Source organism: Sinohyriopsis cumingii, chromosome 3 (genome assembly GCF_028554795.1).
Source record: "Sinohyriopsis cumingii isolate HCF-2022 chromosome 3, ASM2855479v2, whole genome shotgun sequence".
In the NCBI taxonomy this organism is placed as follows: domain Eukaryota; kingdom Metazoa; phylum Mollusca; class Bivalvia; order Unionida; family Unionidae; genus Sinohyriopsis; species Sinohyriopsis cumingii.
In genome coordinates this window covers 61,242,624-61,259,614 of record NC_142963.1, presented here as the reverse complement: position 1 = coordinate 61,259,614, position 16,991 = coordinate 61,242,624, and the positions used below count along the sequence as shown (strand labels likewise).

Below are 16,991 nucleotides of genomic sequence, written 5' to 3'. Positions count from 1 at the left end.
CCTCTGAGTTAGACCATTGTCATTTTCATATTTTGGCATAATTTGTGTGGCAACAGTTTGTGTGTGCAAGGAACCAGGTTTATAGCCTGTTTATTTAGTGGTTTGACCAAAAATCAGTTACATCTGAGCTTTAGTACTGGGGTGCAGTTAGTGCACATATGCATGCAGTACATATGATGTGATTTTTCAAAACCCCACATGTCATGCAGGTGGTGGAAGGACAGTGGAGAGGATTAAGAAAAAAAATCTCCGCAATCGTTCCACACATCATATTGGTTGTGGTGGTTGTTGTTGTTATAGGGTTTAATGCCTTTTATCAGCACACTATAGGCTATACATGGCAGCCAGTATTAATGGTAGAGGAAGAACCAGGGAAAACCCAGGAAAGAACCACCGACCCACGAGAAGCTACTGGCAAGCTTTCACACATACCCACAATAGCCGAATCCGAGACTCGATTCCACACAGACAGAGGTGAGATGGCAGTGATCCATAATAGAGAGCGCTTTAGGCCACTCAGGGCCCCATCATAAAGGAGTTATCACAGTGGCTTGCTGAGAGTAGCTTTGCACAACCTGTTTTATTGCAGTGTCACTGCAAATGACCGCTATAGAGTGAATGTTGTCTCACTGAAATGGGCATGGTGTACTATTTTATGACGCCTGCACTAAAAAAGTTTCACAAAGAGAGTGAGAGAGAGAGGTACTGATTTATCAACATCGTTATCTCTTTTAGAAGCATTTTTTGATACTGAAAGAAACAGGAAAATTTAGCTAATAATAAACATTTTCTAGTTCTAATGAAGATAATATAGTATTTTATTGGTAGCTGAGCTTCAGGCAGTAGTTTTGTTATTTGACTGTCTTGTTGTTTCCATTGGATTAAAAAGGCATATATAAAATGAGAAGTACTATCACAAAGATTTCAGTTTTGCCACAGAAATTGCCTAACTGAAATCAAACATATTAACCTTTGCTTTATTTAGATTTTTCTGAGAATACAGTGAGATTTTTTCATACAAGCACTTTTTCTTGCAGTTTCACTTGAATGAAAGATCAATGTAAACAAGCAATAAAAATTATTTCATTTTACGATCATTTAAAAAAAATTAATACTAGTACTTCAGTACTATACACTTATTTTTTTCTTCATTTGTCCTTACTAATCTCAGTTATTTAATGCAGTGGGTTGAACCAGGAACTACCAGTTACTACATAAATTATATAGGTATCCATTGAAAATTAGAAAAAAAGGCTGGGTATTTTTTATGATGGCTAAAATAAAACAGTAAAAGACAATAATTTATGACATAAATAAAGTTGTATTATCAAAAAGCTGTGCTATGGCATTCACTTAGACTACGTTTTTGGCTGAGGGTGGGGACTGCTTTTTGAGACTAAAAAAATGTGAATTGAGATCCCAATAAGCTATCTTTTCAGACAATATAGAAAATGATTGGAAATTCAAATCTGAATAAAATCAAGATAGCTTTTCTTCAAAGCAATTAATACACTTACAAAGAAGAAAAATTATTTGGTAGACTTAGAATTGTCAAATATCATCACCATACCTGTATACATATGTGCAGATGCATAATCACAACCACACTGACATTAAATAAAAACAAACCAAGTTTCCATCTGAAAAATCCAATTAATGGCAAATATATGCATAAAAAGATGCAGTCTTTACTGCTCTCAAAAGGTCAGTTGGGGGTTTTGATGAACATTATAGAGAATCCCTTCACCTGTTGGGTTTGCTCAATGCGGCAGTGGCCATCTTAGGTCGTCTTCTTGATCTCCCAATACAGTGGTTGTCTAATCCAAATGGAGACCAAAACTGTGATCATTGAACCAACTTTCACAATCTGCACAATATGCAGTTCTCTCTTGAAGATGGGAAACCTCATTGGACTTGCATCGAGGAAAATTTCTGGCAATCACAATCTGATGGATGCTAATACAGAGTACTGAGAGGAGCAAGTCTTCTACCATTTCAGAGTGCCACTGAAGTGTTGTCTCCTTGTGATGATTATTTACATATCAACGTTCCCAAAAACTATTTATTGGTGGCTGGAGAACCTAGATGGTAATGGAATTCTCATTCTCTCTGGTAACTCCACTGTGGCGATTTATGTCAAAAGATAAGGCGTAACCAAGTACCAAGACATTTTAATTCCTTGGGGTGGGGGGGTGGGGTTCTGAGGTGGTGTCTTCAACGGCAAATCCACGTCCAAGTTCAAGATATCCTAGTCTGGCTGATGTAGTGGTGGACTTATTGTCATGCAAGAACCAACTAATACAAACAGAATGATCTATTCATCCCTCTGTTTTTACTCAGTAAATGCCTGATGGGATGGACCTATTGGCAGCAAGGTGGAATGTCAAAATTTGCAACCTTTGTCTCACCAGTCCCGGATCTAAAATGCCTGGATAATCAATACTCTTTCTGTAGATTGAAACAGTGAAATATATACACTTCTTCAACACCTTAGATTTCCGAAGGTGATAAGGAAAGCAAAAAAATTGGAATGTCTCCTCATTCTGATCATTATACTCAAATGGAAATCTTGGATCAACCGCATCAATCTCACAAAAGAAATCACCATGAAGTATTACCTCATCTGCTTTAAGCAACCATGATGGCAGGTGTTTCTTCCCAACCCAGAGCCACTGAATCTGCATGTCTGGATCTTATTAAAATACACCTTTAGGAACAAAAAGTTATCACAAGTGGTGGAGAATCCCTCAATCGAGCTGGCCCCTTAAAGGCACTGGAATATATTCCCAGAACACTTTTTACTACTGCAGTCACCCATAACTCAATAGCTAACTTTTTTGGCTCTTTGATAAGAAACAGTGAGCACCAATTACAATTAACTCTACAATTCCATGATCACTGGCACACTGCCTTATCGTGGAAGAGAAGATATCAGACAAATAACAGACCTATCGAATCTTGGATTGCACATGTCTAGTGACCTTGGATCCTTGCCCATGTGGAATCTATTTTGGTTACTAACCTGGCTGAACAAGATACCATTTTAACTGCTCTCAAGAGCTTCATTCGTTCACCTCTCATCTAAGACCTGCCACTTTACTATATTGGCAAGCAGCAGGAAGAATCAGTAAAAACATATCCTATTGTTTAACCCATCTACATGCCTTTCTGACCAGATTGGTAAGTATCTCATAATGCCCCCTGCTTTCGTTGCCAAGATCAGGCTACTGTTCATGGATAATCAGACTTTGGTAATAATTCCTGTCTATTCTGGGTATATCATCTCAAGGTCATCCACAGGACCCAATAGAAGTCAGAAGTGGTACTTAAGGAAGACCGAGCAGTTGCATAAAGGGTGATCACACTTCTTTCTCTCAAGATGGAAAAGACAGTATATCAACATTGACATTTTCATCCTGGATAAAGTTGGCTGATTGTTCCACATAGCAGAAATAACCCCCCACCAACGAATTTGCTTTGCAACTCAACTCACAAAGTTAGGACTGTCACCAAAAACATTGCATATGAGCAAATCTGCTCTGTGCTATTATCTGTGCCAGGGGCCCCGAGTGGCCGAGTGGTCTAAAGCGCTCTCCGTTACAGATCACTGCCATCTCACCTCTGTCTGCGTGGGTTCGTGTCTAGGATTTGGCCAATGTGGGTATGTGAGAAAGCTTGCCAATAGCTTCTTGTGGGTCAGTGGTTCTTCCCAGGGTTTTTCCGGGTTCTTCCTCCACCATTAATACTGGCCACCATGCATAGCCTATCGTGTGCTGAAAAATGGCGTTAAACCCCACAACAACAACAATTATCTGTGCCATGGGTTGGAGATCTGCAAACATTTTTCAAGTTATGATGTCCAAGATCTTTAATCCTAAAAGGCTCAACTTGATCTGATGGGACCTATTGCCATGATGCAAACATTTGCCTTAACCAGGTCATTTGACAGCTTCATAAGGATGCAGCTTTATCACTTCTGTTGGAATTGCAGGAGTGGAAATTTTTTTCCCTTTCAAAGCCACTCAACAACATATGAAGTTTATTTTGCAGTTGGTTAGTATAGGAGCACATTTGCATTCCTTAAAGTATTGAACATCTATGTCAAGAACGTGCCACGTGCCATCTCCTCCAATTTCACAGGAGTTGGTGCCAATCTGTGTATCATGGGGAGATCACTCTCTAACTGCCACCTAGTTTAGCAGATAATTTTTAGGTCTGTAGCTCAGGGAGGGCTGGATTTGCAAGGAATTAGTAGTTATCCTAAGGTATTATAATCAGGTACGTATTATCAAAGAAACATTTTACTAGAAAAGTTTGGTTTCTTTTATTTTCTGTGCTGTTAGCAAGTTGATGCCACTTTTTCCTTGGACAATTCATAAATGAAGGGCCAAGGTTAAACCACATGGTTTTCAACTCATTGGTTCCAGGTTCAGTCACCTGAGCCAGCATGTGTAAAAGTTAGTGGTCATTGATTTTCTTTATGTTCCACCAACATGTAGACCATTTCTTGTCTTCCTTTTCACCATCAAGAGTCCATTCATACATTGGTAAGTTGCAAGAACTTGCATCATTTTGCTTTAAAAGTAAGTTTAAAAAAAATTAAAATACATGATTCAATAAATATGACCTTACTTCATGTAAGCAAACTATTCCAGCTGAAAAGCAATGTTTTTTTGTCTAAATTCAGAGTTTTGGACCTTCTAACTTTTTTACCTCCAAAAAGGTCTGGATAATTTACATGTAATTTGGTACTGAAACGAGAGGGGGGAAAAAATATGCGAGAGTCTGGGACAAGAAAACTAGTACATGCCAGAGTTCATAAGCCTGGAACTGATTAGTGTGCTAGTAAAGAGACCATGATACAGCAGTATTAGGTATTTAGAAGTGACCTTGATTCTAGTGGACACCTTTCTTTTGTTCATGTAGCAAACACATTTTTATTTCATTTTCAGGTATACAGCCAAACCATTTAATTTCTATGTCTTTCCCAGACCCTACACAAGGCATGCTCCCGACAGACGTTTCTTATGCCAGGTAATGTTCGTATTGGAAAATATTTTGCCGACAGTTCTGGTATTAAAGTTGGAAACTTTTATGAACAAAATGAAGGCATTATCTGATAGAAGAGAAAACTTATAATTGGAAAACATATCTGATTCTTATGGAATTATTTTCTGATACTGGAACTTAAGGTTATAATGCTAGACAGTAAACAACTTAATAAAAATCATATGACTTGGTGGTTAAAAGACATCCTTTTTTTGACATAAATAATCCTTTTGCATGTCAATGAAAAATTACTTATCTTTTTCCCTTAATTTACTTTTCAAAGCAAATACATGAAAAAAAATTTATCTTCTTTCAGACATATAATTTTGGTATGATGTGCAAAGTTGGTGAATTGCTGGCTTATTAGTTTCTCAGTTTCATTGATGTGGCGAGAAAGGAAATGAACTTGATATGATTTTTTTTCTTTTGCATGATCAAGGCAATGAGTGGAGAGGTGATGTTCACTTTAGATGTCATAGAAATTAGTAATTTTTTCTATTATTATCAAAATAGTCTATTATAAATTCTTATATTGACTTTTCCCTGTTTGAAAAATGATTATTTTTATCAGCAAAATCTTTGTCTATTGTTAGAAAGTGATCTTCTACAGTTAAAAGAGCTATAATTTACTGTAGTAAAATATCAGACTTGCATCTTTCTAAACTTGTGCCAAATTGTTAAGAACCTCAGACCAGGAAAGACAGATGATTTTTATATTCCTTTTGTTACCATTACTTTGCATTTGCCCCTTGTTTATATACTATTTGAGTAATGAAAAGAAAGGAGCTAAATGGAGTGACCTGTTGATTTGACCTCCTGGTGCAGTATTTATAAATGGTCTGGTTAGACTGAGATATCGATGTTGTATGTGCATAGTATGGCAGGATTATCTCGCTCCCATAAATTTAGCAAATTGCATTATTACCTGTTTATCTGTTGGTGGAGACCCAGACTGTTCTAGTGAGAGAAAAAATGTACAGATAATGTAGGTTAAGCGACACAACACATTAAGAAAACATGTACTTCATCTGACATTGTGCAATAAAAAAAATTAATTAGAGCAAATATTCATTTAGACCCAGATAAAAAAAAACGTATTGCCATCATCTCCAGTGCTGTTACATGGGCCTTTCATCAGTAGCAATCATCTTTTCTATCCGTGTGTTCACATTACTTGTAACCACCAGGGATCTACAAAACTTCTACATAATTTGATGTCATTTGATAGTTGCATTGCCTGTTACATGTAGGTGTAGATTTTTAAGGTTTTGTCTTTTTTGGTCCAATTTTGACAGAGTAATTTTTCCCATTATCATTTTAAATCTCCACTACAGTAGATATATGTAACCATATTAACTCAGGAATCATTGAACATATTCTAATGCAATTTGGTGTGTACTTTATGTCAAGGTCCAAGATTTTCCTTTTTTTAGTTGGATCTTAAGTCCTTTTGAAAAGAGTAATGGCCCTTGGTAGGTATCTGTATCTTCAAACAAGATGTTGCTTGTAACTAGCATATCACTATAACCCTTACATGTAATTGGATGCCATTTGGTAGATGAATTGCCTATTACATGTCCCCTGTCAGTGTTTCTTCATCTCTGGTCCAGTTTTGACTGAATTAATGCCCTTTTTACCATCAAATTTAAATCTCCACTATAGCAGATTCTTGCAATCAGCAAGCTCAGATATCACTGAATATGTTCTGATGCACTGTCTAATAGCCCTAGCTGTGCATTTCGTTATAAAAAACTAATTTGATTGCAATCATTCAACATATTTTTCCAGGAGTTACATACCTTGAATGTCCATCTTCTGCAAACTTTGGTTTTAAAGCAGTTCTTTTGTTTAAGAACATGCAGAGTGCATTTACATATGGAGCTCCAGTCTCCAGGTAAACATGAAAGTACTTTTACTTCTGTGAATTCTCCAGCCATGAACTTCACTTGTCATACAGAAACCAAATAACACTTATTACCTTGACCGTTTGGCCTAATATTCAATAGAAAACTGTGCCTGCCCACACCCAGATATGGGGCTCCTTCCCACTGAATTTAATATCAATAGTTTCAAGTTTACAGTCACCAAAACTGTGATTTGTATTTCTTTTGAAACTTAGGGCATTTATTTCTCATCAGGTAGTTGTATGTGAATACTGGTTTCACTATAACACTTCTTTCAAGATGCAGTGAGTTAGTGACAGTTGTACTAGTATGACATCCAGCAAGGTTTTGTTACACTCAGCATTAAAGAAAAGGAAAGCTAGGAAGACCTTAGTTAAGCTTTGCATTCAGATCATTTTCTTGGGGGAGGTGGGTATGTAAATCCAGTTTGGAAAAGTATAACACCATTCTTCCAAATTTAAGTTACTGAGACCCATATTTTGTGTATTTAGGTCAATATATCTGGCATTATTGACCATAGTGGCATACAACATTGTGTGTGAATGCATCTTGTAAGTACAATAGCATCCAACCAAAATATGGTCGCTATTACAAACGTTTATTTGATTTAGTCTTATCCCTGTGACTTACATTTTATGCCTCATTGACTTATTTGCTGTTTTGCATTTGTCATGTTCTCAGAGTGTTCGATTTTTATCTAATGGTTATGGGTTTGGTATATTATACCAGAATAAGCCTTGGTTGGTTGCCTTGGTATGTCTTCAGGAATGTCACTCAAGTTTCATATCCCCAACATGTTATAACCAATAATATGTTAAAAGTATTATTAAACAACAATGCACAAAATAATGTTTGCAACTTGGTATGTGGATATTAGTATTAAGCACAACACTATCTTTATCTGCTCAATTTATTCAACATTGAAAATGTTTATAAACTCTCAAAATTCATTGATACCTACCATTTTTCCAAGAGTCAAAATTTGTCTATTTCCAGAAGTGTGTCCATGGTTCATGCCCTTGAAAAAGACACCACTTGACTTTACATTGGAATGTAACAGTTAGGCCCAGGTGTAAAAATTAATTGTTAGGCCAGGGTGTAGAAATTCATTGTTTATGATGTCCCTTTATTATTAATATTTGCATCTGTAATATATTTCTTTTGTTTCAAAATCATATTGACTGCAATAAAACACTATAACTAATGATAGCAACTACCAAAAATATGATAATTTGTTTAATGTTGATTTTTCAAAGCTTTTGATAAAACTATATCACTTAAAGATGGTGGATTCTGAAAGATCTTTTTTCACGCTATTTCATAATAAAGATTATTCCTTTTATTAAAACATTTAAATGAAAAATTATATACTGTATTGTTATCTGTTGGGTTTAATTTTTCTTAAATGATATAAGTGTATGTTACAGTTATCAAGATTTTTCATTTCCTTTGCCATCTCAGAAATCTATGTCATTGGTTTCCGCTGCCCGCATATTGGTTTTCTTTACCTATTACCTGGCTTAAACAGTCACTCCAAACTCATGGCAAATTTGACATGAGTTACATTGAGCATTTTCATTGATGTGTACTATTGAAATCTCATTTTCTTGAATGTTTCTTAATCAGTAGTTACTGTCACATTCAATGAATGCTACTGACTCAGCTTATGATGTCATGATCTCAAACCAGGTTCATGAGGTCACAAGAAGCATAGTGCATAAATCAAGAACAGGCACACAATTAGGATGATCAGTGATATTTTAAATTAAGAATGATATTAAGTGAAATAGGAAAGAAATGCAAATCTGTATTACACTGAATCTAAGGCATATAAAATTAATGTGTATGTACATATGTTGTTTTCTCTATACCGAATTTCAGAAATTATCTTTCAGTTATCATAAGTTACTCACTCAAATGTTTTAGTTAAAGGTTATGGCTTTATTTTATTGCGAATTCATGAATTTATTTTCATGAATACCGGTTTTCTTGGTTTTGTGAAAAAGCATGTTTTCTTCAGTGGTGTGTGTGTGGGTGAGGGGGCACTTATTTTTATGAATGCCAGTGTTCGTGGTTTAGTGAAAAGGGACATTTTCTACACTTGGGTTAGGGTCACTGTATCCACAGATAAGTATTTGTTTAAGTCTGTAAGAAATGAATTTATATAACAACCAGAAAATCTGTACAAATTGGTTCACCAGGAATAAAAGTGAGTTCACAGTAGGTGCATTTTCTTCTTGTAAGCATTCTTATATAATAAAGTGATTAGAGATTTCCGCCATTTCTTTACAGACATGAGGCAGCTGCTCTGGATTTTTGTGCCATTTCTCATGCTATGTGTTTGTTGACTGTGTTCATCTACATTGGTGGTTTCATCATGCATTGACTGTTCTGTTGGAGTGTGTTTCTTCATTTGCTTGTTTTGGGGGGAGAGAACTGTTAGACTTTTTCTCAGTTGTTTTGCTCCACATTGTACTACAGCCATAGTTAGTTTTGAACATGATGTCATCACATTATACTTGCCAGTCAACCCATTTATGCTACAATGGACCTTCATTAATTGCATTAAATAACAACTCCTTGGTGCTCAGTACTACACTGTGAACAAAACTTAACAGCCTGGACTGCATTCATCTTTATTTAAATAAATGGCAGGCAGTGAGCCACATTGGATGATCTAACATCTTCTGGTTACTCCATCAAGTTGTTCCCACACTACTCCTGTGGAAGTAGAATTGCTGTCATTGCAAAGAACTCCATAATTCAGCATCTCAACTACACAATTTGCAATTTCGAACACACATCGTTTGAACAGGTCCAAACCTCACTCACAGTGGAACAAAGCTCATTCCATATTTTCTGTCTCTACCACCTTCCTCCTAATCGAAGATAAACGAGATGACTCAATCTCTCTTCTTGGAGCAGCTTCCTAACCTCTAGGAGTGTGGAAATTCAGTATGTGGCAACCTAATTATTCTTCGAGATTTCAATTCTTACTTTGCCCTGATAATCAATACACATCAGATCTCCTAAATCACTGGTTCCCAACCCCCATATCATGACCCATGGACATTCTGGAAGGTTGCAGAGGATCAAAAGGATATTTTTTTAAAGGGTCGCAAATCTTATAAAAATGTGGAAACAGGGTTATGAGGCTCAGAAATTTGTTTTTAGTGTTGGTGCAAAGTTTGAGAACCACTGTCCTAGATTATATTTAGATTTCAGTCTCAAACAGTCAGTTAGCCAACACACCAATAAACATTGTTGCATTTTAGACTGGATTCTTCATAGACCTGATGATAATATTACAATGTCCCACAAACTTGCATCAGATAATCTTCTGTGTCATATTCCATCTCACCATGTCAGTCCCCTTCCCTCCATCTCTGTCTCGTTAAGATAAATCTAACCCATCTAATGTATGACATCCAAGAAAACCTAACATCTTTATTTTGTTTTATAATTTCATGATGTTTGTTTTTGCAATATTGACGTTTATGTTTTTATTTATCTAATATCGTAAAGCACTCTGAGCTTCTAAGGATTATTCACTGTACTAAGTCCACATTATTATTATTATTATTATTATTATTATTATTGTTATTATTATTCATATTATTAGAATGATATTAAAATATATTTTTGGAAGTGGGTGAAAATTAGTATCGGCACAGCTCATGTTGGATGATATTGTTATTTTCTCTATTTCAGTGTTCAAGTCTTGACTTTCTGGTCTCACAAGGATTTGACTTTAACAAACTGTTTAGAGAAGGTATGTGTATACAGAACCATTCATGATAATTTGAAAGATGCCCTTGCTTGTGCTTCTGTTTGAACTAATTAATACTATAATTGCCTTCTAGAATAAGGTGAGAGGCATAGAAATAAATTCATCTGGCCTTCTGTCCATCCATATTTATCGACTGACACTCTAAAAAAAAGGCACAGTTTTTCTTTCAACTTCACCACAACAAGAGACATTCTATGATGAGAATATTTTGTAAAGACTTCCTAGAGATACGGCCCTTGGTCAGCTTCATTTTCCCTGCACATTGTTTCATCCTGTCCAAGTGTGGGTGTATGCATAATGTTGTTTAATGCACCATTAATTCCATTTCATTAAAATGTGGTACTAGTATTAAAACATCATAAAATAGTGTTTGGTTCATTGTTTACATTAAAGTGACCTTGTTTTCATTCATGGTGTCACTGCATGTACATTGAAGATTTTAATTTGCACTAAATGAGGTGCATTTCTTGGTTTAGAGGATTACCATGAAACATCTAACACATATTCAGCCCATGGTTTAGTTGACCAGAATGAAAAAGGTGGTGTTCAGACATCTCATATGGCCACCACAGTGAGCATCTCAAAATTCTGAATGGATGGTCATATCAACATGGGGTATTCACTAAAAGGATTATTATGATGTCAAGTTCATCCTTAATGAGCATAGTGCCAATCTGACATTCAATATGGCTACCACAGTGGCCAACTTGAAAATCTTGTTATCACTACTTCTACATGAATGGTCATATTAGCATGTGGTTTTCACTAAAAGACTTCTTATGATGTAAAGTTGGTCCTAAATCTGAAGTCCAATATGTCTGCCATGGCAGCTAGCTTGAAAGTCTTCTTATTGCAACTCTTCCTGAACAGAAAGTCATATTGATGTGGAGTTTTCACTGAAAGACTTTTAGTGTCCAGTTGGTTTTATCGTTACTCTTGAAAAGTTGGTCATATCAGCATAAGGTTTCTAATAAAAGACTTCTTGCTCCATATTGAAAATGGTACTGATCTGACCTGATATCTTGAAAATCATTTGTATTGTTATTGCTAATCCTTCCGAACAGACAATTATATCAACATGAGGTACTCACTAAAACACTTTTTTATATATAGTTTCTGAAAAGGGAACAAAACATGAACTGTATCATGACAATTAATGCAAATATTGCCATGTAAATATATATTTGTTAATTTAAGGTATATAGCAAACATTTATTTGTATAACACTCAAGATCATAAACAATTTAGATATGTGCAGTACATTAAATGTTGCTAATTTCTAAAAAAGCTGGCACAATATTCTGCTTGAAAATCTGTTCTTTACTACTTCTCCAGAATAAATCCCCATACTAGCATGGGTTTTTCAATTAAAGACTATCTCCTTTGAATACATTCCCAATCACATTATGTTATGAATATTAGCCTGCTACCTTGCGAATCCAGCCCTTCTAAAAGATGAAAAATCATCTTTCCCTGTCTGTATCAATAGACAAAGGGCAGTAACTCTTGTCCATGACTTCCCCTTGACACCAGCAGGTTTTTCTAGTTTTTAGCTTCGCTGACGTACAGACCACAGGTTGTACAATTCATTCTCTGACAATCGAGCCATTTTGTGTTCCTGTGCACCCACCCACATTTATTTTGTTTTATTGTGGTGATTTATTGATCTTCTGCAGGTTGTATCCATTATTTTACAATTTCTGCCAATTTTTGTGTGATTTGTTACCTTTTTGTGACTTTGTCTTTTAAGACCATTGTCCCACCACTCTGTCATTGACCTTATGCAAGGTAATTATGAGTTAGCCTACCTTTGATATTATTTGCTTACCCCTTCCATTAATGAGCTCTTCTTAGCAAAATTACGAAGTGCTGCTTGATATTTTTGCCTAGTTTATTCATCACTCACACTATTTTGATATTATTATGGTTTAATTATTAGCTAAGCATTGTGTATAAGTTGATAACAGGGCCATAGGTTTCTGATATGACACTTGTATTGCTCTGTTAGTTACGACTATATTTTAGCGACTTAAGAATTTCAATACATTACTAGTTTCTGCTTTGTGTTTTGGTTTCACTTTTGCAGAATAACAGTTCAAATGATTTGTTTGCAACTTCAGAACATGGAAGTCTACCATGACTCTCTAGTTTTCTTTATACTATGTATACACTGTTTATAATATTGCAGAACCTGTACTATATAGTCAGTGGAAGTCTGATCTTCCATTTTAATTAATTAATCTTATACTGATTTGCTAATTTATGCTAGTAGCTAGTTAGTTACATACTATTTTGCTAATCTACACTTTGTTTTCTCTTCTTGTGCCATTTCAGGAGAAATGTTTACTAAATGCATGAAATTCACGTTCAAAGCAATTGTCCTTTCATCATTGAAGGGAAGGAAAGATGGAATAAATCAAGGAAGACATCCTACAGTAGTTGGCAATACCAATTGGGGAGTATTCCCCAATTTTAGGCAGCCCACAAGGCATAAGTTCCCCTGCATTTGCGAGCATGGCCTTCAGGTCTATTAGTCAGATCGCATGGAGTTCATGCCTAAGAGATGGAGAGAAGACGACAGACACTTAGAGCTGATCTCCCAGCACTTGTCAAGAATGTAGTAGCTGTTCATATGTATGTTTTTCTCTTTTATAGAGCAGACAAATCTGCTTCTTGTTTGCCGGAGCTGGTTTGTGATGTCATTGCAGACACCCAGCAATAGCCAGGCTTGAGAGGCAATGATCAGGACTGCTAGGGTCATTGACCAGGGCTGTTCACCATACAATGGCCAATACATTCACAGGTTCTGCCAATGTACTCTTGATACATTGTGTTGCATGTGTGCAATCCACATCTCTCCAACCATTATACTTGCTTTCTAGATGACCCTGTTCAGGTCACCATTGCTTTGGAGGAAGAACAGGCGATTTGGAGCATGCAGCTAAGGAACTGATCCTCCATCTCACTTCTCTACCAACAAAGTGGACCTTCTCAGTCACATGTGCACCAACATCGATCCTTATGAAGCAGTTGTACAGAGGTGGTAAGAAAACAATTTTTCAGCTCGCTGGATCTCCCTATTGCTTCAGATCACGATGGGGTAATCCAGGTCATTTGGCGGGACTGCAGGTTTTGTTCAACAATCCCATCCTCCTCCTCTCCCCTGTTCATGACTACACCATCAGATCGGAAAAAGGGTGCCATTCTACAACAGGATATACGGTTGCTCGTCTAACTTAAAATGAAAAGTGGTGGAGCTTGTGCAAGGCTACAATCCCCACGGTTTTACTCAACGCTGTTTCTTTTTCGGATAGCAAAGAGCAAGTTGATACCCCCATCAACTGGAATCACCTAAACCAATTTAAGATGGAGACTGAGTTCAGTCTGCCTCTCCGTTTGATGGGACGAGTATGTTTTCAGTCTCGAGCTGACTGATGCATAGTTTTCACGTCCCTACCTGGCCTGTGTCACAAACATTTTCTCCATTTTTTGCTTACTGCAATACAGTTTATCAGTTCACTGTTCTTCCATTTGGCCTCAACATCAGTCCTTGGGCCTTCACTCAGATTTGGATTGCATCGGCTCCTTATTCCAGTTGACCTCATCTACAATGACTGCTTCATACCTGGACATCCTACAAAAGCACATGGTTAAGTTCTATCCTACTCCAAGGCAGGAACAATCTTCTTTCTCCTCTATATCATCTAGGCTTTTTATTGAACTGGGAAAGTCATAACTCCATGCATCCCAGAACTTTGTCCATTTGGGTATGGAGTTCTTAACCAACCAGAATTTGGTCAGCTTCCTTGTGTTTGCTTTACCAGAATTGTCAAACTCGTTGAGTCCATTTCCAAGAAGACTTGGATGAAAGCAAGCAAGTTATTGCAACTCCTCTGTTTATTTAATGTGGCAATGGACTTAATCCCACTTGGCTGGCTTTGTATGCAGACCTTGCCAGCACAATTTAGTCCCTTTTCAAGTCCTATTGATCAAACAGTCATGCTCATGCCTGAGATTCAATCATTCCTGCATCAATGGGGCAACCCAGGCTGCCTGGCCATATGAATCCCACTGAAGAATCCCTAAGTGGAAATGGCAGTAGGTACTGAAGCCAGTGCCACGGTGGGGATGCCCACCTGTTGCAGACCTTTACTACTTTCAGCAACACTTGGGAGCCAGGGGAATGGCCCCAACACATCAACACCTAGAAATGAAGGCTATCATCAACATTTTTCACTTCTGAAACTATCAACTCTTAGGCAAAAACAGTCCTCATTAGTTCTGAAAACTCTGTAGTGATGACATATCTCCTCAAAATGAAAGGCACCAAATCACCCAACCTGTGTGTTCTGATTTGGCAATTTCTACAAATCAGACACATTCCCAGCAGACTCACTGTCTTGGCTGAGACTGAATCCAGAAGTGGTCATGTCCATCCATCAGTGGGTCTTCACCATGATGTAAGCACTTTGGGGGTGTCCGATGATCAACCTTTTTGTGATGAGGTTGAATCACAAGTTATCCACTTTCTTCTTTCCAGCTCCAGACACAAAAGCTTGTGCCATGGATGCACTGTCATTCATTTGGGAGGTGTTGTGGGCCTTTGCCTCACCTCCCACAGTGCTGATTTCAGAAATAATCTGGAAGTTAGGGGGTCAGAATTGCAAGATGATTCTGAAAGCCTCTCATATGGGATAAGTCCTCAATCACCAATGTACTCATCCTAGTGATAGATCTGCCCAGGAAGATTATGGATGACCTGAATTTCCTCCAGCAACTACTGTCACAGGTGGTCCTTCCCTGTCTGAACCATCCTCTTCTTCTACATGCTCAGCTCTTATCAGGACATTCTTGCGAGACAAAACATTTCAAGCTTTTGATTGTGGAGAGAATCTTGAGAGCAAAAAGGCCCTCCACTCTGAAGGTATAGAAGGGAAAGTGGTGTTTTTGAGGACCGCTGCCATAACATTTTCTGACTGCATTCCTCAGTCCCTCAACTGGCTGACTTTTTTTCTCAGGCTTTTTGAGGAGAAATATTTGGCCCCAATCACTATCAATGGCTACTGTTCCACGATATTGGACACATTCCAGCATCATGATAGGTATGATTGTGGGCTTGAAATAGACCTGTTAGATCTTCTAGACCTTTATGGTCTCAATCGACCAAAATCTCTCACTCTGTTTCCAGATTGAACCAATTCTTGGTTTTAACATAACTTAATTTGAACCCTGTTGGCTGGCATGCAGTGTCAACCTTCTCAAGCCTTCCTCTCAAAGATATAGCATAGAAGAAGCAAACCTTGATTCTGGTAGGTCTTGTGGCATAGAAGGCCACAAGACCCGTCTAACTCAACATAGCCTGTTATCTTCACTGCATTCACGGGTGAAATTTTTAGGTAAGAAGATTTCGGTGTTCTTCACCATAGATATGGGTCACAGATCAAGTGACCCCAGGCTGTGTTGATTATGTTATTAGGAGAATGGGTTATCATTCACATGTGGAATCTAGCTATTCTTCTCTAGAAGAATAGCCATGGTAGAGGTCAAGGTAGAGGTTGGATGCTCAGCATCCCACCCTCCTATAACTTATTTTCCTAACATGATGTGATCAAGGAACCTATCTGAAGAAGAAAACAAATTTTTAAGTACATTTTTTTCTCAAAAAAATGCTTACCCAATCACATTACTTAAAAACCCTCCCAACCATCCCATCATTGGTATATCGCTCAGCGAAAAACTAGCAACAAATGGCAGTGACAACTGGAGGTAATGGGCAATAATAGTTAATGCCATTTCTCTATTGGATATAGACAGGAAATGACAATATTCATCTTTTAGTAGGCTGGTTAGCAGACTATTATTCCTAATGTTGATATTCCTAACGTTATATGACTGGGTAAGTCTTCTCACAGAAACATAATTTACTTCAAAATTTGATTTTTAATGAAGGGTAAAAGCAAAGAAATGAATAGAAAACTCTAATCAATTTTTTATTTTAAATTTATAGACACTTTGTTTTCTATACTATAGAATAACAAAATTAGTTTCTGTAACACTGTACATAACACTGCCTTGCTATTATACAATTTATCAGTTGAAATTAAGTCCACAGTTGTATCAAATTGATAATTGATTTTTAATCCCTGTGGAATTATAAGATTGTCTATTGGATTAGCAAATGATTGGTGTATGATTTCTTCTAAATGTATCTTAGTTTCACAATGCTGATTATTGTGTTCTGTGTATAC

The 16,991-nt window shown here is 36.9% G+C and overlaps 1 protein-coding gene across 1 annotated transcript in view; it reads left to right on the top strand.

Moving 5' to 3' along the window:
* Positions 1 to 16,991, top strand: part of LOC149802955 (poly(A)-specific ribonuclease PARN-like) — a 145,669-nt gene that overhangs the window by 12,686 nt on the left and 115,992 nt on the right. Inside the window, exons 5-6 of the mRNA XM_089952468.1 lie at positions 4,953 to 5,034; positions 10,665 to 10,725. Coding sequence (XP_089808594.1) covers positions 4,953 to 5,034; positions 10,665 to 10,725 — 143 coding nt within the window. The remainder of the gene's footprint in view (positions 1 to 4,952; positions 5,035 to 10,664; positions 10,726 to 16,991) is intronic.